Here is a 20,467-nt window from a genome sequence, read left to right as displayed (position 1 = left end):
CTGACAAGGGCATAGTGTTGGCCGTCTGCAGTCCAAGGGACATAACTCTTGTACACGTCCCTGTACAGTAAATTTAGCTGGATGTCCAAGTCACATGTCTCTGGCTTTGCGGTTGTAGCTTTTCACAATCTAATTATCAAGAGGAATTGAAATTAAGGAACTTTTGCCTTTTGTTATCTTATTACTTTTGTTGTTCTTACATGTACATAAATGCTCTTTGCCTCACAGCATTAAATTCACCTAATCAAACATTGTGTTCCTCATAATAAAGAAGTTGACATCCATAAATTCTCTTCCTTACCTGTATCGCTTCTAAATGCCTTTCAGACCCCAAAACGCTGTGTTCATCATAATAAAGAAGTTGACAACCATAAATTCTCTTCCTTACGTGTATTGCTTCTAAATGCCTTTCAGACCCCAAAACGCTGTGTTCCTCATAATAAAGAAGTTGACATCCATAATTTTCTCCTCCTCCTGTGTATCCCTTCTAAATGCCTTTCAAACACTTGAAGGAACTTACAGTATGGGCTTTTGAAACCTTTTTTTGCAGCTACAATCTTGGCAAATTGTAACTTGTCAGGTCAGCATGAAACAGATGTCTACCGGTACATATCGAACATGTGTCCGGGGATGCTGGGATGCACACATGCATGTACAGTAAACTACGGTTATAACGAACCCAAAGGGACTACTAATTTTAGTTCGTTATAACTGTAGTTCGTTATAAGTACATATACAGCATGACTATAGCAAGTAGTCGGGACCAAAAAGTAAGTTTGTTATATCCGTCAGTTCGTTATAAGCGTGTTCATTATAACCGTAGTTCATTGTAAGTACATATACAGCATAACTACAGCAAGTTGTCGGGACCAAAAAGTAAGTTCGTTATATCCGTCAGTTCGTTATATCCGTCAGTTCGTTATAAGAGTGTTCGTTATAACCGTAGTTCATTGTAAGTACATATACAGCATGACTACAGCAAGTAGTCGGGACCAAAAAGAAAGTTTGTTATATCCGTCAGTTCGTTATAAGAGTGTTCATTATAAGCGTGTTTGTTATAACCGTAGTTTACTGTATATGCATACATACAAGAAACACAACTGTGGAGTACAGCACATTTATTAACAGGTGAGATGGGAGCCACAGACAGCATTCCATTGTGCAAGACCTAAGGTGCAGGAGACTCACAACACAGAAATTGCACCATTGAGAGTGAGACCTGGTCTCCATCAGCCATCTCCAGATTATCACTCCAGAGTTGAGCAGAAATCACAGTAGAATGAAAGATCAAGTAGATCTCATAACTCCTAGGGATCAAAAATCAAAACACAAGCCACAAAAACAAACATGATATTCATGCATGCATTTTATGCATTCCGAATGACAATTTCTAGAGTCATTGTTGAGATCCTGGAGAGAGACCATGATATATTCATGCATGCATATTATGCATTCCGAATGACAATTTCCAAACGATTTCTGGAGTCACTGTTGGGATCCTTGAGAAAGACCATGACATATTCATGCATGCATACCATGCATTCTAGACGTGTATGTACTAGTATATACTTCTAGAAATCATAATTAAGGCTGTAACGATTCCCCGAGGCACAGGATAACATCTGGCACCAACACTTCATACTGGGTTGTCATGTAGCGTTCCATAAATTATTCTATTCATGTCAACATTGGATAGTCTCCAAATCGATTTGAATTTTTTTTAATAATGTTTTTAAATAAACATTTCACATAAACAAAAATGTCAGAAAACCAATCAACAATTTTTTCTGTTACCGGTATATTATGAGAATAGACCCACACGCTTCAGTCTACCGTGGTGCGTCATGACATGTCGTAGTCTGAACAAAGTAACAATGTATGCTGTGACAGTGTTTCCGTTCATCCTTAACACAGCTGGCTACGTGAGAGAATCAGCATTAACCACTGTCCTTACAGTCTAGGTATATCTAGGAATATCTATATATCTCTACAACATAGTGAAACTGTATAAATATATATAGTAATACGTCATGGAAATATTGCACTTTCTCCTACCCATACATATGCTATTTTCTTTCTTCTCCACTTATCAGCGAGTAACCAAACATGTCGGAAACAAACAGAACTGTCGAGCCCGATTGTTAATTAAATTAATACTAAGGGGAAAAGGATTCCCCCCTAAACAGATATACACTTAATAGAAGGCAAACAAAACCAAAAAACAAACAGTTTTATTGAGGCAATAATTTGGAAAACAATCAAGTGAGCACATGGTCTTATTTGAAAGATCATTATGATGGTTGTTCTGCCACAAACATGTCTGTGTTAGCATACAGCAGAGTACAGTAACTGCATTCTGTGATGTTCTGGGGTAAGAAATATGGCTGTTGTTTGGCTTCATGAGTGAGTGGCTTCATGAGTGAGTATGGTTTTACGCCGATTTAGAAATATTCAAGCAATATCAAGGCGGGGGACACCAGAAATGGACTTCACACATTGTACCCGGGAATCAAACCCGGGTCTTCGGTGTGACGAGCGAACGCTTTAACCACTAGGCTACCTGACCGCCCCTTGGCTTAATGAACACTCTCAACACATTACCACCACACAGTGTTGAATCGACATCGCCCAGGCCTAGATGCTCACAATCCACTTTACTTTGTGTTCTTTTAATAACATGTTTTTAACAAAACCAAGCCAGTGTCTGGCTATGAACTGTTTCCCTTTGCCGTCTAATAGTGAATCTATTATCACAGTCTGCCCTGGTTGTCACAACAGCAAAGTAAACATTTAACAAACTGATGGCGAACTAGTACAACATTTTGTGGTTTGAAAGCCCATAAGTGCAGCCTATCCAACAATCAGTCTTCCTTGCAGGTATGTCCGGTGGCCTATCACGGCACAGTTTAGGGGACAATTCTAAATTAATCTAAATTAGAAACTGCATATTTTTAGCTGTTAGACCTGGTCACTGTTACAGTCATGTTTTCATACACCCAACAATACTTGATTTGCTCATAAACTCACAAGGGGGTATCTTTTCCTCAAGCCTCCCCACTGTCTCCCCGGCAACAACGAGAGCTACACAGTGAGATAATGCTGTTGTGAATAAATAATTTAAATTGTCTTAACAGTAGAAATATTAGCCATTATTACCTTGACTGCCATTGATAAACATGGACGTTTCAATATTTCTTAATCCATTTAATAAATCTTAATTTGAATATTTTTCAACATACTTCATAAAATTCCTCACATGAACTTTTCCTTTAAATCGGTACCCAGAAATGGCATTTTTTTATAATATTTTTCGAAAGAACCCCATCTCTTATAACATACAGACAACATAAAAAGTCTCAGATCTAAATGAACCATATATATTGAAGTAAGATAAGATAAGATAGGAATTTGACGACCCAAAAGGTAAAACATTCTCAGAAGTGTGTTCCTAAATTGAACACTGATCTTTTAAACATTCAATTGATAAGCAAAACAAAAGACAGATTTTTATATTTTTCTTGTAACCATTATGAATAAGTCAAAATAAAAGTGTTTGCCAACACAATTCTCACCTATTAATTCCAGATAGTTAGTGAGTGAGTGAGTATGGTTTTACGCCGCTTTTAGCAATATTCCAACAGAAATGGGCTTCACACATTGTACCCATGTCGGGAATCGAACCCGGGTCTTTGGCGTGACAAGCGAAGGCTTTAACCACTAGGCTACCCGACCGCCCCTTGATAGAGCCAGTAAGACAGCCAGATGTTTTAAGCATCCAAACACTATGGGAATGCACTGATTGCATTGATTGCAATGGAAGGTTGCCAACATTATCATTTCCACAGGTCAATACTTTCACTTTTGAAAAGAAAATGATAAATTTGAACATAGATTAACTTGGAAAGTCTGATAGTACATGAAAGAAACCATCAAAATTGGCGACACTCAGTTGAATGAGTAATTTAGTTGGGTCTAGTGGCACGTTTAGCAATATTCCAAAAACATCATCGGGAGAGACCAGAAATGGGTGTCAAACATTGCACCCATGTGGGGAATCAAACCTAGGCCCTTGGGACGTAGAACAAATGATTTAACTATCAAGGCTATCTAGTCTCCCCTTCATTCAGTGGAAAGAGAGTGAATGAGTATGGTTTTAAGCCGCTTTTAGAAACACTCCATCACAACAGTGTCACCAGAAATGAGCTTCACACATGGTACCCTTGTGGGGAATCGAACCTGGGTCTTTGATGTGATGAGCAAATGCTTAAACAAACCACTAGGCTACTCCACCAATAACATTGTTTCATTTTAAATACTTGCTTCCCATGACTCATGAAGAGAGACAAAGATGTTTACATATTGTTTACGCACTGTATTGTTACACCCCAAGAAAGGGCAGAATACCCATAACATCACGTCTATACACGTGGACTTAAGTGATGAATATTGTAAGTTTCAAAAATACTGTAACTAACGACAATAAAATGGATAAATATTGATAATAAAGATATTAGTAAAATGGACATTCAATTGTTTTACTAATAAGTTGAATCTATGATGGATTAAGCATCAAATCAGAAACACATAAAATCGGATACCATAGATGTAAGTACGCTATTAATAACAAGTATATGCATACAAAATTACCCAAAACAGTAACATCACTTGCAGTCCCCTTGCCAAGCTTGATACTGTCAGCATGACACCCACTGTGGTGCTTATCCAAGTCAGAAGTTACAAGCCTATTTTATTGTGCTCTTTTTTATCAGTTACCAAATCCCTTTCATTACGTAATGCTTGCTGATGGGAGTAATATACTACTAAAAAAAGGTTAAAGACCACCACTTCCTTCATATTACTACAATTAACTTGTTGTGATCCATAACACCTGTTCATTCATGCTGTTCTTACATTACTCTCTGCTCCTAACACGTGATAATAAGTTTTAGGAAAAGTAGTATGCAAAACAATGTTGATATATATATACACACAAACATAAACACTCAAGGTACCTAATAAATAACACTCGAAACATATTTTCACAGAAAAACTTTAAGAAATTACACAGAATTAACAATATGAAGTCAATTGTCCTCAGAGTCATCACAATATCTTCTCAGCTGACACAATATCTGCCATATCATCCCAGGTAACACAATACTTGCTATATCACCCAGGCTGACACAATACTTGCTATATCACCCAGGCCGACACAATACTTGCTATATCATCCAGGCTGGCACAATACTGGCTGTATCATCCAGGCCGACACAATACTTGCTATATCATCCAGGCTGATACAATACCACACCATCCCAGGTGACAAAACACTTGCTATATCATCCAGGCCGACACAATACTTGCTATATCATCCAGGCCGATACAATACCACACCATCCCAGGTGACAAAACACTTGCTATATCATCCAGGCCGACACAATACTTGCTTTATCATCCAGGTCGACACAATACTTGCTATATTATCCAGGCTGATACAATACCACACCATCCCAGGTGACAAAACACTTGCTATATCATCCAGGCCGACACAATACTTGCTTTATCATCCAGGCCGACACAATACTTGCTATATCATCCAGGCTGATACAATACCACACCATCCCAGGTGACAAAACACTTGCTATATCATCCAGGCCGACACAATACTTGCTATATCATCCAGGCCGATACAATACCACACCATCCCAGGTGACAAAACACTTGCTATATCATCCAGGCCGACACAATACTTGCTTTATCATCCAGGTCGACACAATACTTGCTATATTATCCAGGCCAACACAACACTTGCTATATCATCCAGGCCGACACAATACTTGCTTTATCATCCAGGTCGACAATACTTGCTATATTATCCAGGCCAACACAACACTTGCTATATCATCCAGGCCGACACAACACTTGCTATATTATCCAGGCCAACACAACACTTGCTATATCATCCAGGCCGACACAACACTTGCTATATCATCCAGGCCGATACAATACTCAGGACACTATCCCAGGTGACAAAACACTTGGTACATGCATCAAATATGACACCCTGGAGACTGACATTACAAACTGTTCGCTCTGTAATTACATGTAATCACTGACATAGCTTGTGATGAATCTGAGGACGTGTGAAGATAATAAAGTAGAAATTGTAAACCCTTGCTGCTAAGTGTGACTAGCTCACATAGGGTTAACACTTCAGCACAGCCTTGTCTTGATAAGCAAAGAGTTAGTCAGGCATCATCTAACAACTCTTTGGTTCCTATGTTTCATGCTTCAGATCAGACCAGTGTTTGGGACACACCTCCAGAAGCAGGCTGAACAGAGGGAGGGGGTGGGCAGGATTACAGATGTACAATTTATACTGACCACGTTTGTTGTCACCTGTTCGTTTACCAGTACTTGTTTAAGGGATGGAACATAGTCTTATATTGTGTATAATACTTGAAACACTCTTTTCTCACACATACTATATTCCTTAGATGGTGGTATGCACTATACTCAAGAAAAATACAGTTAACAGGTGTGAGTGAGTGAGTGAGTGAGTGAGTGAATGAGTTGGGTTTAACGCCGCTTTTAACAATATTCCAGTTATATCACGCCGTTTCAGCTTAATGTGGGAGGAAAGCCCGAAGTAATGCAGGTCTACGTTACCACTTCGGTGAAACCCACGAGCACGGGTATGGTGCTGACATACCTAGAAACATAATCGGGGCGAACCGGGATTCGACCCACAATCATAGGTTTCTGGCATGCCCAAGGGAGGCAACTCTGCACAGCAAATCGCGGCGCCTTATACAACTGGGCCACCCGTGCCCCCAGTAAATAGGCGTGACTTGAGGAAGTGGTTGGACATGAGCAACAAGCTGGATGGTTGAGCATGACACAGATTCGGGGTGGCAAGACATAAGGGTGGGGCCAACAGTGGGTGGAGCCTAGAATGGGGGCGGGGCAAGCCAGCTCAACTACAGGACTGACAGATTGGTTCATGTTAGCAGTAGAGAGGGGTGGGACAAACAGCAGTCCCAGCCCAAAGATTACAGAGATGTGCATTGAGACATTCAGTGACGGATGCACAGCTGCAACAGGCCACCATTGAAGGTATCTCCAAAACACAGGCTTCAATATGGAATGTTCGACATTCATAACACATCTCATAATAAACACTCTGTAAAAAATGTAAATAATATATTTGATTATATTAGGATAACAGCTATCAATCAAAAACTTCACAAATTCTGAATTACAAAACAGAGTAAATCTGGCTTTTAAGATCTTTGGAGACAAAAAGCACTTTCTAAAATTGACAAGAAATATTTCATTAAAGAGTTTGAATATTTGGATGTTCTTGGTCTCATACAAATGTTCCTTGTAGGTTAGTTACGTAATCATTATATACTGAACAAAAAAAGTTAAGGATAAACAATATTCATGATCCCTAACCTTTTTGGTTGAGTATATATTCATGTACAGTACATCAATCAATTTAAGAGCCTACATTCATTATAAACCACTAGAGATACACAGGAATGTCAAGAATGTTAATAGGCCTATTTCCTTTGCTTTACAAGTGAGCCAGGCCTACTTTTGCAACAGTACCAACAAAATGTAGATGCATTTTGATTGAAAATATGCTATTTTGAATGTTTGTTTGATTATATCTTTGTTTGATGATGAAACAATAAACTAGCCTTATTTTACAAATATTTAAAAAGAAACATCCTCAATTCATAGCTTGATAACTTAACGTTCACTTTCTCCAGTGTAATAACGTCAAATCAGGCTCGAAACAGTGGTATCACTTAATTTGCCCACTCGTCTTGACATTGTGGTCAAAATATTCTGCCAATCAAATAGCTTTGCTTTTCTCAAAATGAAATGAAATTGTAACTTAGGGTTTTAAGTACATGCAGTGTCTATCCAATCCCTTGGTCGAGACAGAGTTATGCCCCTTAGCGCTAGTTAAGCTTCAAAGACAATAGTCTTGTAACCAACCTTAAGTTTGATTATGGTCTTGCCTTGAGAATATCTTTGATTTGTGACCTATGAAATGGCATAACTCTAACATTAAGACTTTAAATTCAATCTTGACAATGAGCAAAAACATTTTCTAAAGTGTACACGAGAGTACACTACCATGCATACTACTTTAATTTGACAGAGAAAACATGGACATATTTCAAGGTAGTAAAACATATTTGCTGTTAACAGAGCGATTCTAAATACAGATAGGAGCATTTCTAATGCTTGAGTTCTTAACTGTGTCTTTAGAAACGTGTTTATCACATGAAAGTATTATGCATATAGTTCATACTACATTACAGTTTCAATCATATAAAGAAAAGAACTTCAGCAAGCCAGAAAAAAATAATAGAAGACAGTCCAAAATATTGCTGTCAACAGCTGACAAATTCTTGATTACTGACAATAGTGATAAAATGGCCAACATTAAAGTGTACAAATTTTGTCGTTTTTGTTTCCAGGCAGAAGTTCAAATAAAATGTCAGTCAAAATGTTGAGGACACGTAAAGTTCAGATAGGTCCCCTCCTTAATAATTTCAGGTTGTATTCGATTCTCTGTGTTGAGGGACGTGTCTAAGCAACTTGTTCATATTTAGCCTTGTTGATGGACTTGGCCAGACAGCAGGCCAGAACAGCTCCCAGCACCTGTAGGAAAGCAACAGAGTCCGTCAGTCAGAGCAGTTCAAACTGGGAGTCCTTTTCTTGGTATTCAAACACTTTACCAGGACCGTCAATGAATTATTGGACAAAATACTTTAACAACTTGTCACAGTAGCACTTGTCATGAAAGCTATGTACATTGAGCCACTTCAAATACTGTATTCGATGTAATAAGCGCCCCGCTCTAATACGCGCCTACGGCGATATTTGCTAATGTATTGGCGAGTGAACAATCCCAATTAGCACCCCTTCCGATTGATAAATGTACACAAGACTTATTAATTCACGTATAATACACACTCGTGTGTCATATGCACCCTAAATTATGGGCAATTAAATTCTGGAAAAATATATCTGTCGTATATAAACATTTCAGGTTGTCGTCATAAAGCATGAAATTTACGATCTTTCAACTTTGTTTTTTTTTTCACCAAAATTATATTCTAATAAGAGCCCCCTATTTCTAATTTTGAGAGCGCCTTACGTCAAATACGGTGTGTGCAAACCGTAACCATGGTAACAGCAGATGGTACAGAACATTAAGAAAAAGTGGTAAAAATATCTTAATATCGAGATCAGCTGTGAAACATTTGAATGTGAAGAATTCATTTTTGTGTAAAACAACCTGTATTAGGAAGAGTGAGTTTGGTTTTACGCCGCTTTTAGCAATATTCCAGCAATATCACGGCGGGGGACACCAGAAATGGGCTTCACACACTGTACCCATGTCGGGAATCGAACCGGGTCTTCGGCGTGACGAGCAAACGCTTTAACCACTAGGCTACCCAGCCGCCCCTGTATGAGGAAGAGAATTTAAGGATGACAACTTCTCTTTATTATAAGGAACACAACGTTTCGGAGTATATGTTTACTCCTTCATCAGCTGATGTGATCAGGGAAACAGAGTATAGCATGCAGCAACTTCACTGGTCTGGATGCCTGTCTTGTGACCATACCATGCTGGTATGCATTGAACTGCTCTCTGGCCTATCAGATTCATGTACCTGGAAGAAGGATATTCCAAGAGCCACTCCACCGATTGGTCCGATGTGATCGTTGATGAAGTCCACTACCAGCCGGTGGCAGCCCTGAAATACAGCAGAGTGAGTGAGTGAGTGAGTGAGTGAGGCTCTTCTTTGGTAATAAATAGACCATTACATTTACTCTCACTCGGGAAATACCTGAATTAGACACTCTTGTTGTAAACATAGTATGACATGAACCCTCATATAATATCCTCTATTTAATGCACCCACTATGCTGCAAAACACATTAAGCAATTCTCCTTACAGGAGTCTGCTTAAGCAACCTCTCTGCTAACTGGTAGGAAATTTCCAGTAAAAAAATATTGTGTGTTAAAATTATTCTGTTCAAAACAGATAGAATCTACAGTAAAACTACAGTTACCCAAACTCAATTTTTGTTCGTTATAACCAGTGTTCGAAATACCTGCCTGCCCGACCGTCCGAGACGGGTTGATTTCAACTCGGGCTGCCAGATTTTCAAATCCCCCTGCCCGACGGTCGGGTTATAATTCATATGTGACAATATTCTAAATATTTCCCGATGATAAGCATTAATTCACATGTAAAGATGAATGATAAAATGTAACCAAAAAGAAATCCCGTTAGCTTATCCTGAGAAACATATGATTATAGTGGGCAGGCAGGTTTTGGTCAGGGCTGGCAAGTATTTCAGCTAGCCAGTCCTATGGTCTGGCTGAAATTTTTGGGAGTTTCATACCCTGTTATAACCATAGTTCGTTATAAGAATATATGCAGCATATATACAGCACATGGTCGGGACAAAAAAGAAGAAGTTTGTTATATCCGTCAGTTTGTTATATCCGTCAGTTTGTTATAAGACATAGACATAGTTTACTGTATGAGTAATTTGGGTGGCCTCCCACTGCCTCTCACCTGGCTGTAAATATCAGTGGGCTTGTCACCGAGGTCCGTGTTCTTGCAGCTGGCTGGGTTCTTGCAGCAGGACAGGGGCACCGTCTTTGTGGTGTTCTGTTTCAGCTCCCAAGGGGTTTTATACCAGTCTTCGTAGTTGTCGATTCCACAGCAGTGCAACTAGAAAAGTAGGTATCACTGGCAATGACACATCCACAATCACTTTTTTTATTGTTCTTTATTCAATAATACATCCTTTTTCCACTTACGACTTTTTAATTTATTTGTAGGTTTACAGATATTTACCCCAAAACAATCAGTTCGGCATGGGGAAATAATTTTTAAAAAAATATCTGACATGACATATTCAGACAAAACTGACAAAGGAACTTGTCCTTTCAACCATGACAAAATAAAAAGATACAACTTATTCTCTCTTTACTGTTTATTACTTTTCAGTGCAAATATTTTTAAAGACTGATTTTGATTTTGATTTTTGTTCCATTTTCCAAGTATTTGTGATCGCGAGATCCGTCAACACCCTACCCACTCACCCAAAAGGATGACACTTTGTTGTTGCATTTAAAATATAACATTGGATACAAAATAACTAACAACCAAACAACAATCTAAAATATCATGCAAATTTACCAGTATGAGAAAATTTGTTTTACAGTGTGTTGAGTGTTTGTTTTTTAACACCTCACTCAGCAATTATTCCAGGTATGACGGCAGTCTGTACCCGGTAACTAATTGAGTCTGGACCAGATAGTCCAGTGATTTACATCATGTGTATCGATCTACACCGATTCTGTTAGTCACCTCTTACGATGATCATGGGTTGAAGATCAATTCTAACCCGGATCTTCACAGAGTTATAAGCATTGGTTACTGAACACCCATTCTAACCAGCATAACTGCTTTCAGCATTTTTTCAGCCCTACGTCACAGCAGTGGACTTCACACATTGTTTTGTTTGTTTGTTGTTTAACGCCGCACTCAACAATATTCCAGCTATATGACGCGGTCTGTAAATAATCGAGTCTGAACCAGACAATACAGTGATTGACATCATGAGCATAGATCCACGCAATTGGGATCGATGACATGCGTCAACCAAGTCAGCGAGCCTGACCACCCGATCCCGTGAGTCACCTCTTACGGCAAGCATGGGTTGCTGAAGACCTATTCTACCCCTCACACATTGTACCCAAGTAGGAATCCCAAGAGGGTCCTCAATAAGGCCACCCCACCACCCTACACACCAAGGTCAACTCGGCATTAGGAACACAATATTTAACAGAGCAACACATACAGTCTTCTGTAGGTCGTTGAAGGCGTTGGTGATCTCATCTTCTCCTTGTTTGCCATACTTCTCCTTCGCACTCCCCAGCCCTTCTTTGAAACCTTTCTCCAGCTGCAAACAGACACAAAACATTGGATGTAAAGGAGGTCATTCTCATTTAAGAGAGTGGGTTGTTGCATATCCTTGGCTTGTGAGTCACAAATCCCTGGAGCTGTCCAGGATTTTCCTAGAATAGTTGCATTTATCAAATAAATTTGGTCATCACTGGTCATACATCTGTGTATGTGCGAATTTAGCCTATAGTCCATTTGGATGTGGGTTCTTTCATAACCATAGTTTGTGGGTCCCAAGGCTCTGTACCTCACCTGGATTTTCCTGGAATAGTTGCAATATAACAACAACATCAACAACAACAACAACAACAACAACAACAACAACAGGCTATTTATATTGCACATATTTCCACACCACTCAGGTGCATTTTCAAAGTGGTAATATTACCCCGGTGACTGGATCAATGTGCGCTCAACAATAATTCTCAGCTCCCTGGGGAGTATACAACCCAAGCTGCTTGTTAGGCGCTAGAACTAGTAGATGGGAGACAACCACATTGCCGTCAGTCAGGTCATCTCTTCATCAATTAGGTCATATAGACAGTCTGTGACTTTAGCCACAAGTCTGAAGCCCGGGGGTAGTAACATATGTCCTGTCCAGTAAACTCAGCTTGTAACAGTCCGATGATACATAAAATGTACAGGGAGTGAGTCCATATGGTTTTATGTCGCTTTTAGCAATACTCCAGCAATATCACGGCTGGGGACACCAGAAATGAGCTTCACACATTGTACCCATGTCGGGAATTGAAAAATAAACTATAAATTCCTCATTTAACTCATCAATCGAGACTGTTTGTTTTAATGTATGATTTATACAAGTAGTGACTAACACATGTATATATGTATATATATATATATTTATGTATATCGGTATTTTCATGCAGTATATCTGAATAAGAATGAAAGGATGCAGACAAAAATACATGTGTACATCGTGTGCATAGAATACCACAATTTCATGTCTAGTTACAGATTAAACTTGTACAGGCAATGGGTTTTTTCATCCATATTGTATTTACTTTATTCTGCACCCTACATGTGCTTAACCTTCTACATAAAGACTACATCACAATGCCACATCATTATAAACTCAACACTGTACAGCGTAATATTTCCTTCCCTGGTGAGCAGCTGGTGAGTATAGAGTTTATACAACCCACTCTCAACTCTGACCTTCTAGATGTGGGAGTTAGGTCTTCCAGAATCGTTATACACTGGAGTCATTTGCACAGCTCATTCTCTAAAGTTTGCTCGATCCTTGAAACAACATCACAAAAAATATCAATTATTAATTAACGAAAGTGGCTGCATATGTTCTAATACTTACAAGGTATAAACAAGCCATTCCGGCGATAAAGAATATTACCTACAGCAATCATGGTTATGACAAAAATTGCAAACTGCACTTTTCAAGAAATATCCCTTTTCTTTTCAAAACACCATGATTGACTGAGAGCGGCCATATTTTGCATTAAGAAAAAAACTATAGATTTGTACTCACAGACATGCATGGTCACAGTTTCTAGGCAGCGAGAAGTCAGAGTGAGTGAGTGAGTATGGTTTTACGCCGCTTTTAGCAATATTCCAGCAATATCACAGCGGGGGACACCGGAAAATGGGCTTCACACACTGTACCCATGTGGGGAATCGAATACAGGCCTTTAGCGTGACGAGCTAACGCTTTAACCCTAAGGCTACCACACCGCCAGGTGAAAAGTCAAAAGTGTATCATGGCAAATGATTAAAGGTAATGCCATCCATTGTTAATCACATCCATTGACATCACAGCTGATTAATAATTAACTAGTTAGGGCAAAGGATAAGTATTGGTAATGGAAAAAATGATATGACCTGACATAAATGCTATCTTTTCAATAATTTGGCGTAATATTCACATTCATATTAGTTCCCTGTTTTACATAACACATGTGTATTATGCCTCTGCTGTCCCGAGTTGTTGTTTGTTGTTTAACGCCGCACTCAGCAATATTCCAGCTATATGATGGCGGTCTGTAAATAATCCAGTCTGGACCAGACAATCCAGTGATTGATGACATGAGCATCGATCCATGCAACTGGGATACAATGACATGCATCAACCAAGTCAGTGAGCCTGACCACCCGATCCCGTTAGTCGCCTCTTCCGACAAGCATAGTCGCCTTTAACGGCAAGACTGGGTTGCTGAAGACCTATTATACCTTGGACCTTCAAGGGGCGATCATATTTAGTTAACATGGTATTTAAGGTAGTGACCTGCATAGCCTTCATTTTATCAGATACTGGGCTTGATTTAACTGTACAAAACATGCACCAGTGCAACCTATTATTGAAGTATCTACGCAACGCATAAACGTGTGTCCCTTACGCACTAATGTAGAGAATGGACACAGAAAACAAATATACTGCGTCCCGAGGGATGCACAATAATATTCACAGTATCTTCAGCTCATGAAGAGCAGTTATGGGTGTCTGTTATTTCATCCATCAATCATGATCACTGTCCACGTGATCACGGATTCAGTCCAGGCTCTAAAGTAATTATCTAAACATACAGCACACAGTGCCATTACATTACTCTACAGGACACTCAATTTGCCTGCAAGGACCCTTAAAATTAATTATTGGGAGTCATCTGGATCCCCACTTTTGTAAACAAAGGTAAAACCCTGAATGTATGTCTAAAATTTTCAATTTGTGTCAAATTTACCCTAACTTGTCCTCACATTGACCTTTGAATACTTAATACCTCTAAATACCAAACCATACTACGTCAATAATCCCTGTGTTATTTGTTATGCTTTCGTGGTCTTGATGACATCAAGCTGTGGGTACTTCGGGACGATGTTCCTATCACATCTTACAGCAACAGGTCTTCAACGTATGTGATACTGGCAGCAGGCCGGCCTAATTTTGTTTCATATTTGATAAATTTGTGGGATCACGGTTCAATCTGGTTTTGTCTGATGCAACTAGGTTTTCATGTCAACTAGCACATGGTATAAGTCAAATCAATTTCTAGAAATCAAGCCTGCGATAGCATTCTAGGAGCCCATCGGGCACACATCTTTGACATAGGGAGATGTTACATTGTTTCTATTGACCTGGGTACCGTTGTACAAAACAACCTTAGTACTACGACTGTCGTAAGTCTGTGTTAAGGTATGGGAGTTACGTTCAGCTTAGCCCAAAGATCACTTTGTACACCGGCACCCTGTACAAGAAGCCTGTGGTCAGATCTCACTCAGGTGCTTGTTGGTCAGTAACAGGTTGGGGATGGTATCACTTAGGACTGGGACAGGTAACTCGGGTACCCACAGGACAACCCGGACCCGTGGTTTGTCGCGTGATATATTGTTCAATGACAAAAATTATCTAGAACTCCATGGTTACACTACAAGTCACTGATGTTCACATTTCTTTCTGTCTATGTACCCAACTGCACAACTTCTGATTTTTCATATGGTTGAATAAAGATATAACTTAATTCAACTTCAGTGTATGCATGACCAGATTGTTTAATACATGTATCTATATACGTTATGCCAGGGCTATGCTAAAAATGTTCCCAATCGGACATTTTGAGACATCTCCTGAGACCTACAGTGGGTACCTGGGTAGGGTAGGGTGATAGGGGGGAGGGTACCCATGTAGTAAATTTGGACTTGTCCCAGCCCTAGTATCACTGTTTTCCTTCATGGAGCGGGTGGTGAGTTGACCAGAGCGGGAATCATCTTCCAAACTGCTCTCACACACTGAAAAACTCCTTACCAACTTTTACTTGTGGCATATGATGGGGCTGCCTTCCCCTAAACAGCATGCAACCGTTCATCAATATTCTCTGGTGATTAACCCTCTAGAGTAAAACATTATATGACTACTTGATGTTGAAGTTGAGTTGAGTCAAAATCAGTTATCAGCAAGTCACTGGACTGAAGCAAGCCAAATTGTGAAAGATGACTCAACAAACACAGGTCAATACTTTTATACACAGGAGATATCACTTGGGTGAGATCAAGCCATATCTACATAGTAGATATAGCTGCAATGAAATGACATCACAATGCTTTGCAGACTATTGTGATGTCATTGGTTACCATGACGTTACAATTAAATGACATCACTCATGGGTTCTGCTACTGAAGCTGTTAGCAGTACTTTTCACACTTTAGAAACTGCTTATCACTGTCTACAAACTGAAAAAGTTGGAAGTAGGATGTTGCATGATAAATAAAATCTCACCCTCGTGTCTTTTGACATCAACATGATCAAGTACATGGACACTCGTTGATAAAAGTGGAAAAACTCCTTGGCAAGCCTTGGAGTTTACCGTATTCGACGTAATAAGCGCCCAGGGCACTCTCAAAATTAGAAATAGCTGGTTCTTATTAAAATATTATTTTGGTGTAAAAAAAACAGAGTTGAAAGATAAATTTCGTGTTCATGTACGACAGATATATTTTTCCAGAATTTAATTGCCCATAATTAAGGTTGCATATAACACACGAGTGCGTATCATACGCGAATAAATAAGTCTTGTGAATATTGATCATCCGGAAGGGGTGCTAATTGGTATTGTTCACTAGCCAATATATTCGCAAATATCGCCGTGGGCGCTTATTAGAGCGGGGCGCTTATTACGTCGAATACGGTATCCCTTTTTGTCAACTCGTGTTGATATATTTGATATCAAAAGACACTCGGGTGAGATTCTTTATATATGTCACACGTTAGCATCACAAAGAACTATAAATGACCGACTCAAGCTATATGATACTCCTTGTACTGTAGAAAGATTTGATCCATGAGTTTGGTAGGACTTTCAATATACGGTCATGTTGATGTATTTCATCCATATATAGAAAGGGCACATATCTTTATCTATAGGGACTTGGAAATAATAAAATTATGCAATGCAGGGTGTTTGGTATTACGTGAAGGAGTGAGTTGGGAGTAACGCCGCTTTTAACAGTATTCAAGTTATATCACGGCGTGTCAGCTTAATGTGGGAGGAAAGCCCGAAGTAATGCAGGTCTCAGACGTTTACCACTTCGATGAAACCCATAGGCATGGGTATGGTGTTGACAAACCTAGAAACAATGATTCGAACCCACAATCATCGACTTTGAAAGTCTTGGGGTAACTGAGAACAGAACATGACCATTTAGAATACTTAGAAAATGTAATAAGAGAATGAAAAATTACTGTCATTTGATAATTGCTGCAATATAATATGTACAAGATTTATACCCTAAGGTTATTGTTTGTTTGTTGTTACGATGACATGCATCAACCAAGTCAGTGAGCCTGACCAACCAAACCCCTTAGTCGGCTTTTACGACAAGCATTGTTACCTTTTACGGCAGGCTCACAACTACCAGCTGTCATACATTGCAAAAGTCAGTATAGTTCTGGTTGACAATTACTTACAAAATTTACTGATTATAATCTCTACTGGTCACCAACCAGTTATCACCATTGTTTTCATGTTATTTCTATCATAAGCCTATGTTAAAGTATGGGAGTTATGATCATCTTAGCGCTAAGACCGCTTTGTTCCAGTGGGCCCAGGCTGAAAAAGGCTTACAAACTTTGCTGATTATTATCTCTATTCCATCCTTCACACACTGACTCACTAGTTATACTCAGCTTCACTACTTGTTCATAGCAAATAGCTGCAAAATTGCTGATAAATCAATATTCACTCACTAACACTGGAACTGGTAGTTCCATGTCACTGAATTCTACCAGACTTCAAATCAGACTGAAAGAGATATTTGTGTAGGTCAATTCTTCTCTTTTTCCAGTCACGCAGGACTTGAATGTCTAAGCAGAATTTATTCCACTGTTATTACTTCCTAACACGACAATGCAGAGGAGAAAATTGATTTTAACCCCACCTCCCGATGTACAGCAATACTCTAGGGACAACCAATCAATGAAGGACAGCAGCTTCTCCCACCCACACTAACTACAGACACTGGAGCTGGTTATCTGTCAATACCATCTGTATCCTCCTGTTAACTGGGATGATATTGTACATATGCACTAGGCAGTGTAGGAAGTAACTTAATACACCACTGTGCAGATTTCAAGTTCTTCATTAGGCCACACATTTTTCATTTTTTGTTTCATTGGACTGCCACCCCTACTGAATAGTAGCTGGAAAATAAATAAAATAAATCTAAAAATATTTATTTTTATTACCGTATTTTCTTGAGTATAGTGCGCACCCATGTATAATGCACACCCCCCTCTAGCGGGTTCAATATTTTGGAAAAAAAGAAATTTGAATATAATGCACAGAAAAAAATTACACTGTACCCCTTCAGCGAAGTCCGGCAAACGAACGGGTGATGAGAAATTTTGACAGTACAAATTCAAAATTTGAGATAAAAAATCACCAGACATGTTGATTTACCGTTTAAATTGTATTTTTTAGGTTCAGCTAAGCATTGTTTTAGATCCAGGGATTAAGATTACCTTGTGTATTTTCTCGTAAACTAAGCCGGACACAGCAATCAGCTGTACACACGTTTTCATGGAATCTACCGGTGATTCGGTCAAGACACACCCAATGATATAACTTTACAGTATTTTAATGCAGGGATCGGCAAAAGCTGTATCTGAAACTATTTTTTTATCAGGAATAATATATTCCAATATCTTGTTAATTTAGATGCAGCTTTTACTAAACATATTTAAAATAATAATAACCCTAAGCGAAGCAGCTGATCGCTATTGCCGGGTATTATTTTTTACATGGAACCAGTCTGACCAGTCACTGTCAAGGCTCCCGTGCACGTGATCACGTGATCGCGAGAATTACGTGTTGACATAGAATCGTCCAACAAAAACAAATATGACTTTTAACAAATTTATGATATATGTATCCATTCTCTATCAACTAAAGTTTGTTTCAAGGCGTCAATAGCGGTAATCTGACCGTGGTTGCTGTTAATAACGGTGAGTTGTGCGATCTTCCGAACGCTTCACACACGATTTTGCCTAAATTAATTAAAACAATATTAAAAGGAATTTTGAATAAAATTAATGAAATAAGTTACAAACATAAGTCCAGATATACAAAGAACACTTTTTATAGCCTGACAGTGTAATTACATGAATAATTTGCGAACTTCAGTATGGATTTATTGACATGGTATTTCTGGTGTTACGTGCTCACGGTAATGTCTTTCCATGGGGGGAAAAAACATCAAAACTCATTAATTCGTGTATAATGCGCACCCCCTTTGAGAAAAAAAGTGTGCACTATATTCAAGAAAATACGGTATGTCCGCTAGTAATATAGACCCTCTTATACAATATAAAATGTAATATATAAATACCATGTCTACATCACTATCAGTGATTCAAAAACCAGCAGCCATTTTAACTCCACATCAGAATGACTTTCATATAAATAAATGAATTATTTTCATAGCTATTAATATTTTTATGTCCACTGACCTTGTGTGGAAAACCAGGAATAAATCCATGGAACATAAAATTAAAAAAGTGTGGCCTTTGTACAATGACACGCGTCTTTGCATGGCATTTAGAAGTAATACACATGAGAGAGAACTAATGGAAGTCAACTAACTACTTTATAATGAGGAACACACTGTTTTTGGCGTGTATGCTTACTCCTTCATCAGGTGAATGAATGCTACGATGCAGTGAGCATATATGTAAGAACAACAAAATCAATAAGAAAACATAGGTGAAAACCTAACATGGGAAAACAACAGATAATTGGTGCAGATTGGTGATAAGAAATGGACATATGGAAGCCAGGAGTTAAATTACAGTGACACAGCCAACTACAAGTGCGTTATAAAACCTCAGTCACATTTGCCGTGGCGGCCGTGGGGTCTAAAATATGTACGTCCAATAGCAATTATAGGGCCGCCGCAGCATTCCTATGGTCACATACTGTAGCAGTCACCCCGCAGGTATCTCTTGATTACGGGGGCTACGGCCACCGTATCCTAGCCGTATAGCACATGTGACTGAGGCATAACAAGACAACATGCCACTGGCTTACGGGAACACTGTGCTGATAACAACCATAATTATGGGCTGACAATTTAATTACTTGTCTTACAGATTGTTTGAGCCATACATTAACATGTGCATAGACTCCCAGATAAGCGCAGGGATTTATTGGCAGGTAAATTGGGAATAAATCAGTAATTTGTTCAAAATCGGAATTTGTTTTAAGTTTACCTGAAATCAGAGGTATTTTAAGATTTGAATTTACCATTGCATTCAATGCAATGATGTTAAACTAAGCTTTACAGCCTTTTTCTCTATATTTGTCCTGTTATGAGAGAAATACGAGTTGCATCTATAAAACTATAACATTAGTCATAACATACCTATAACAGCATGAACTGGGAAATGTTCAATTTCAATTTAGGAATTTTGACTGACATTGCTGCAGACCTGG

At 38.9% G+C, this 20,467-nt stretch overlaps 1 protein-coding gene across 1 annotated transcript in view; it reads right to left on the bottom strand.

Annotated features, from left to right (window-relative positions):
- Window positions 1-1,103: 1,103 nt before the first annotated feature.
- The window catches only part of LOC124111149 (tetraspanin-7-like), a 34,708-nt gene continuing 15,344 nt past the window's right edge, over window positions 1,104-20,467 (bottom strand). The window contains exons 4-7 of the mRNA XM_046470762.2: window positions 11,911-12,012; window positions 10,617-10,775; window positions 9,702-9,785; window positions 1,104-8,682 (exon numbers count right to left, since the gene is read on the bottom strand). Of these exons, the coding sequence (XP_046326718.1) occupies window positions 8,611-8,682; window positions 9,702-9,785; window positions 10,617-10,775; window positions 11,911-12,012 (417 nt within the window). The 3' untranslated portion in view covers window positions 1,104-8,610. The remainder of the gene's footprint in view (window positions 8,683-9,701; window positions 9,786-10,616; window positions 10,776-11,910; window positions 12,013-20,467) is intronic.

The sequence above is a fragment of the Haliotis rufescens genome, unplaced genomic scaffold, assembly GCF_023055435.1.
Source record: "Haliotis rufescens isolate VD_foot unplaced genomic scaffold, xgHalRufe1.0.p SCAF_9, whole genome shotgun sequence".
NCBI classification, from domain to species: domain Eukaryota; kingdom Metazoa; phylum Mollusca; class Gastropoda; order Lepetellida; family Haliotidae; genus Haliotis; species Haliotis rufescens.
Note: the sequence above shows the minus strand (reverse complement) of the source record. Positions and strands in the feature narration are given on the sequence as shown.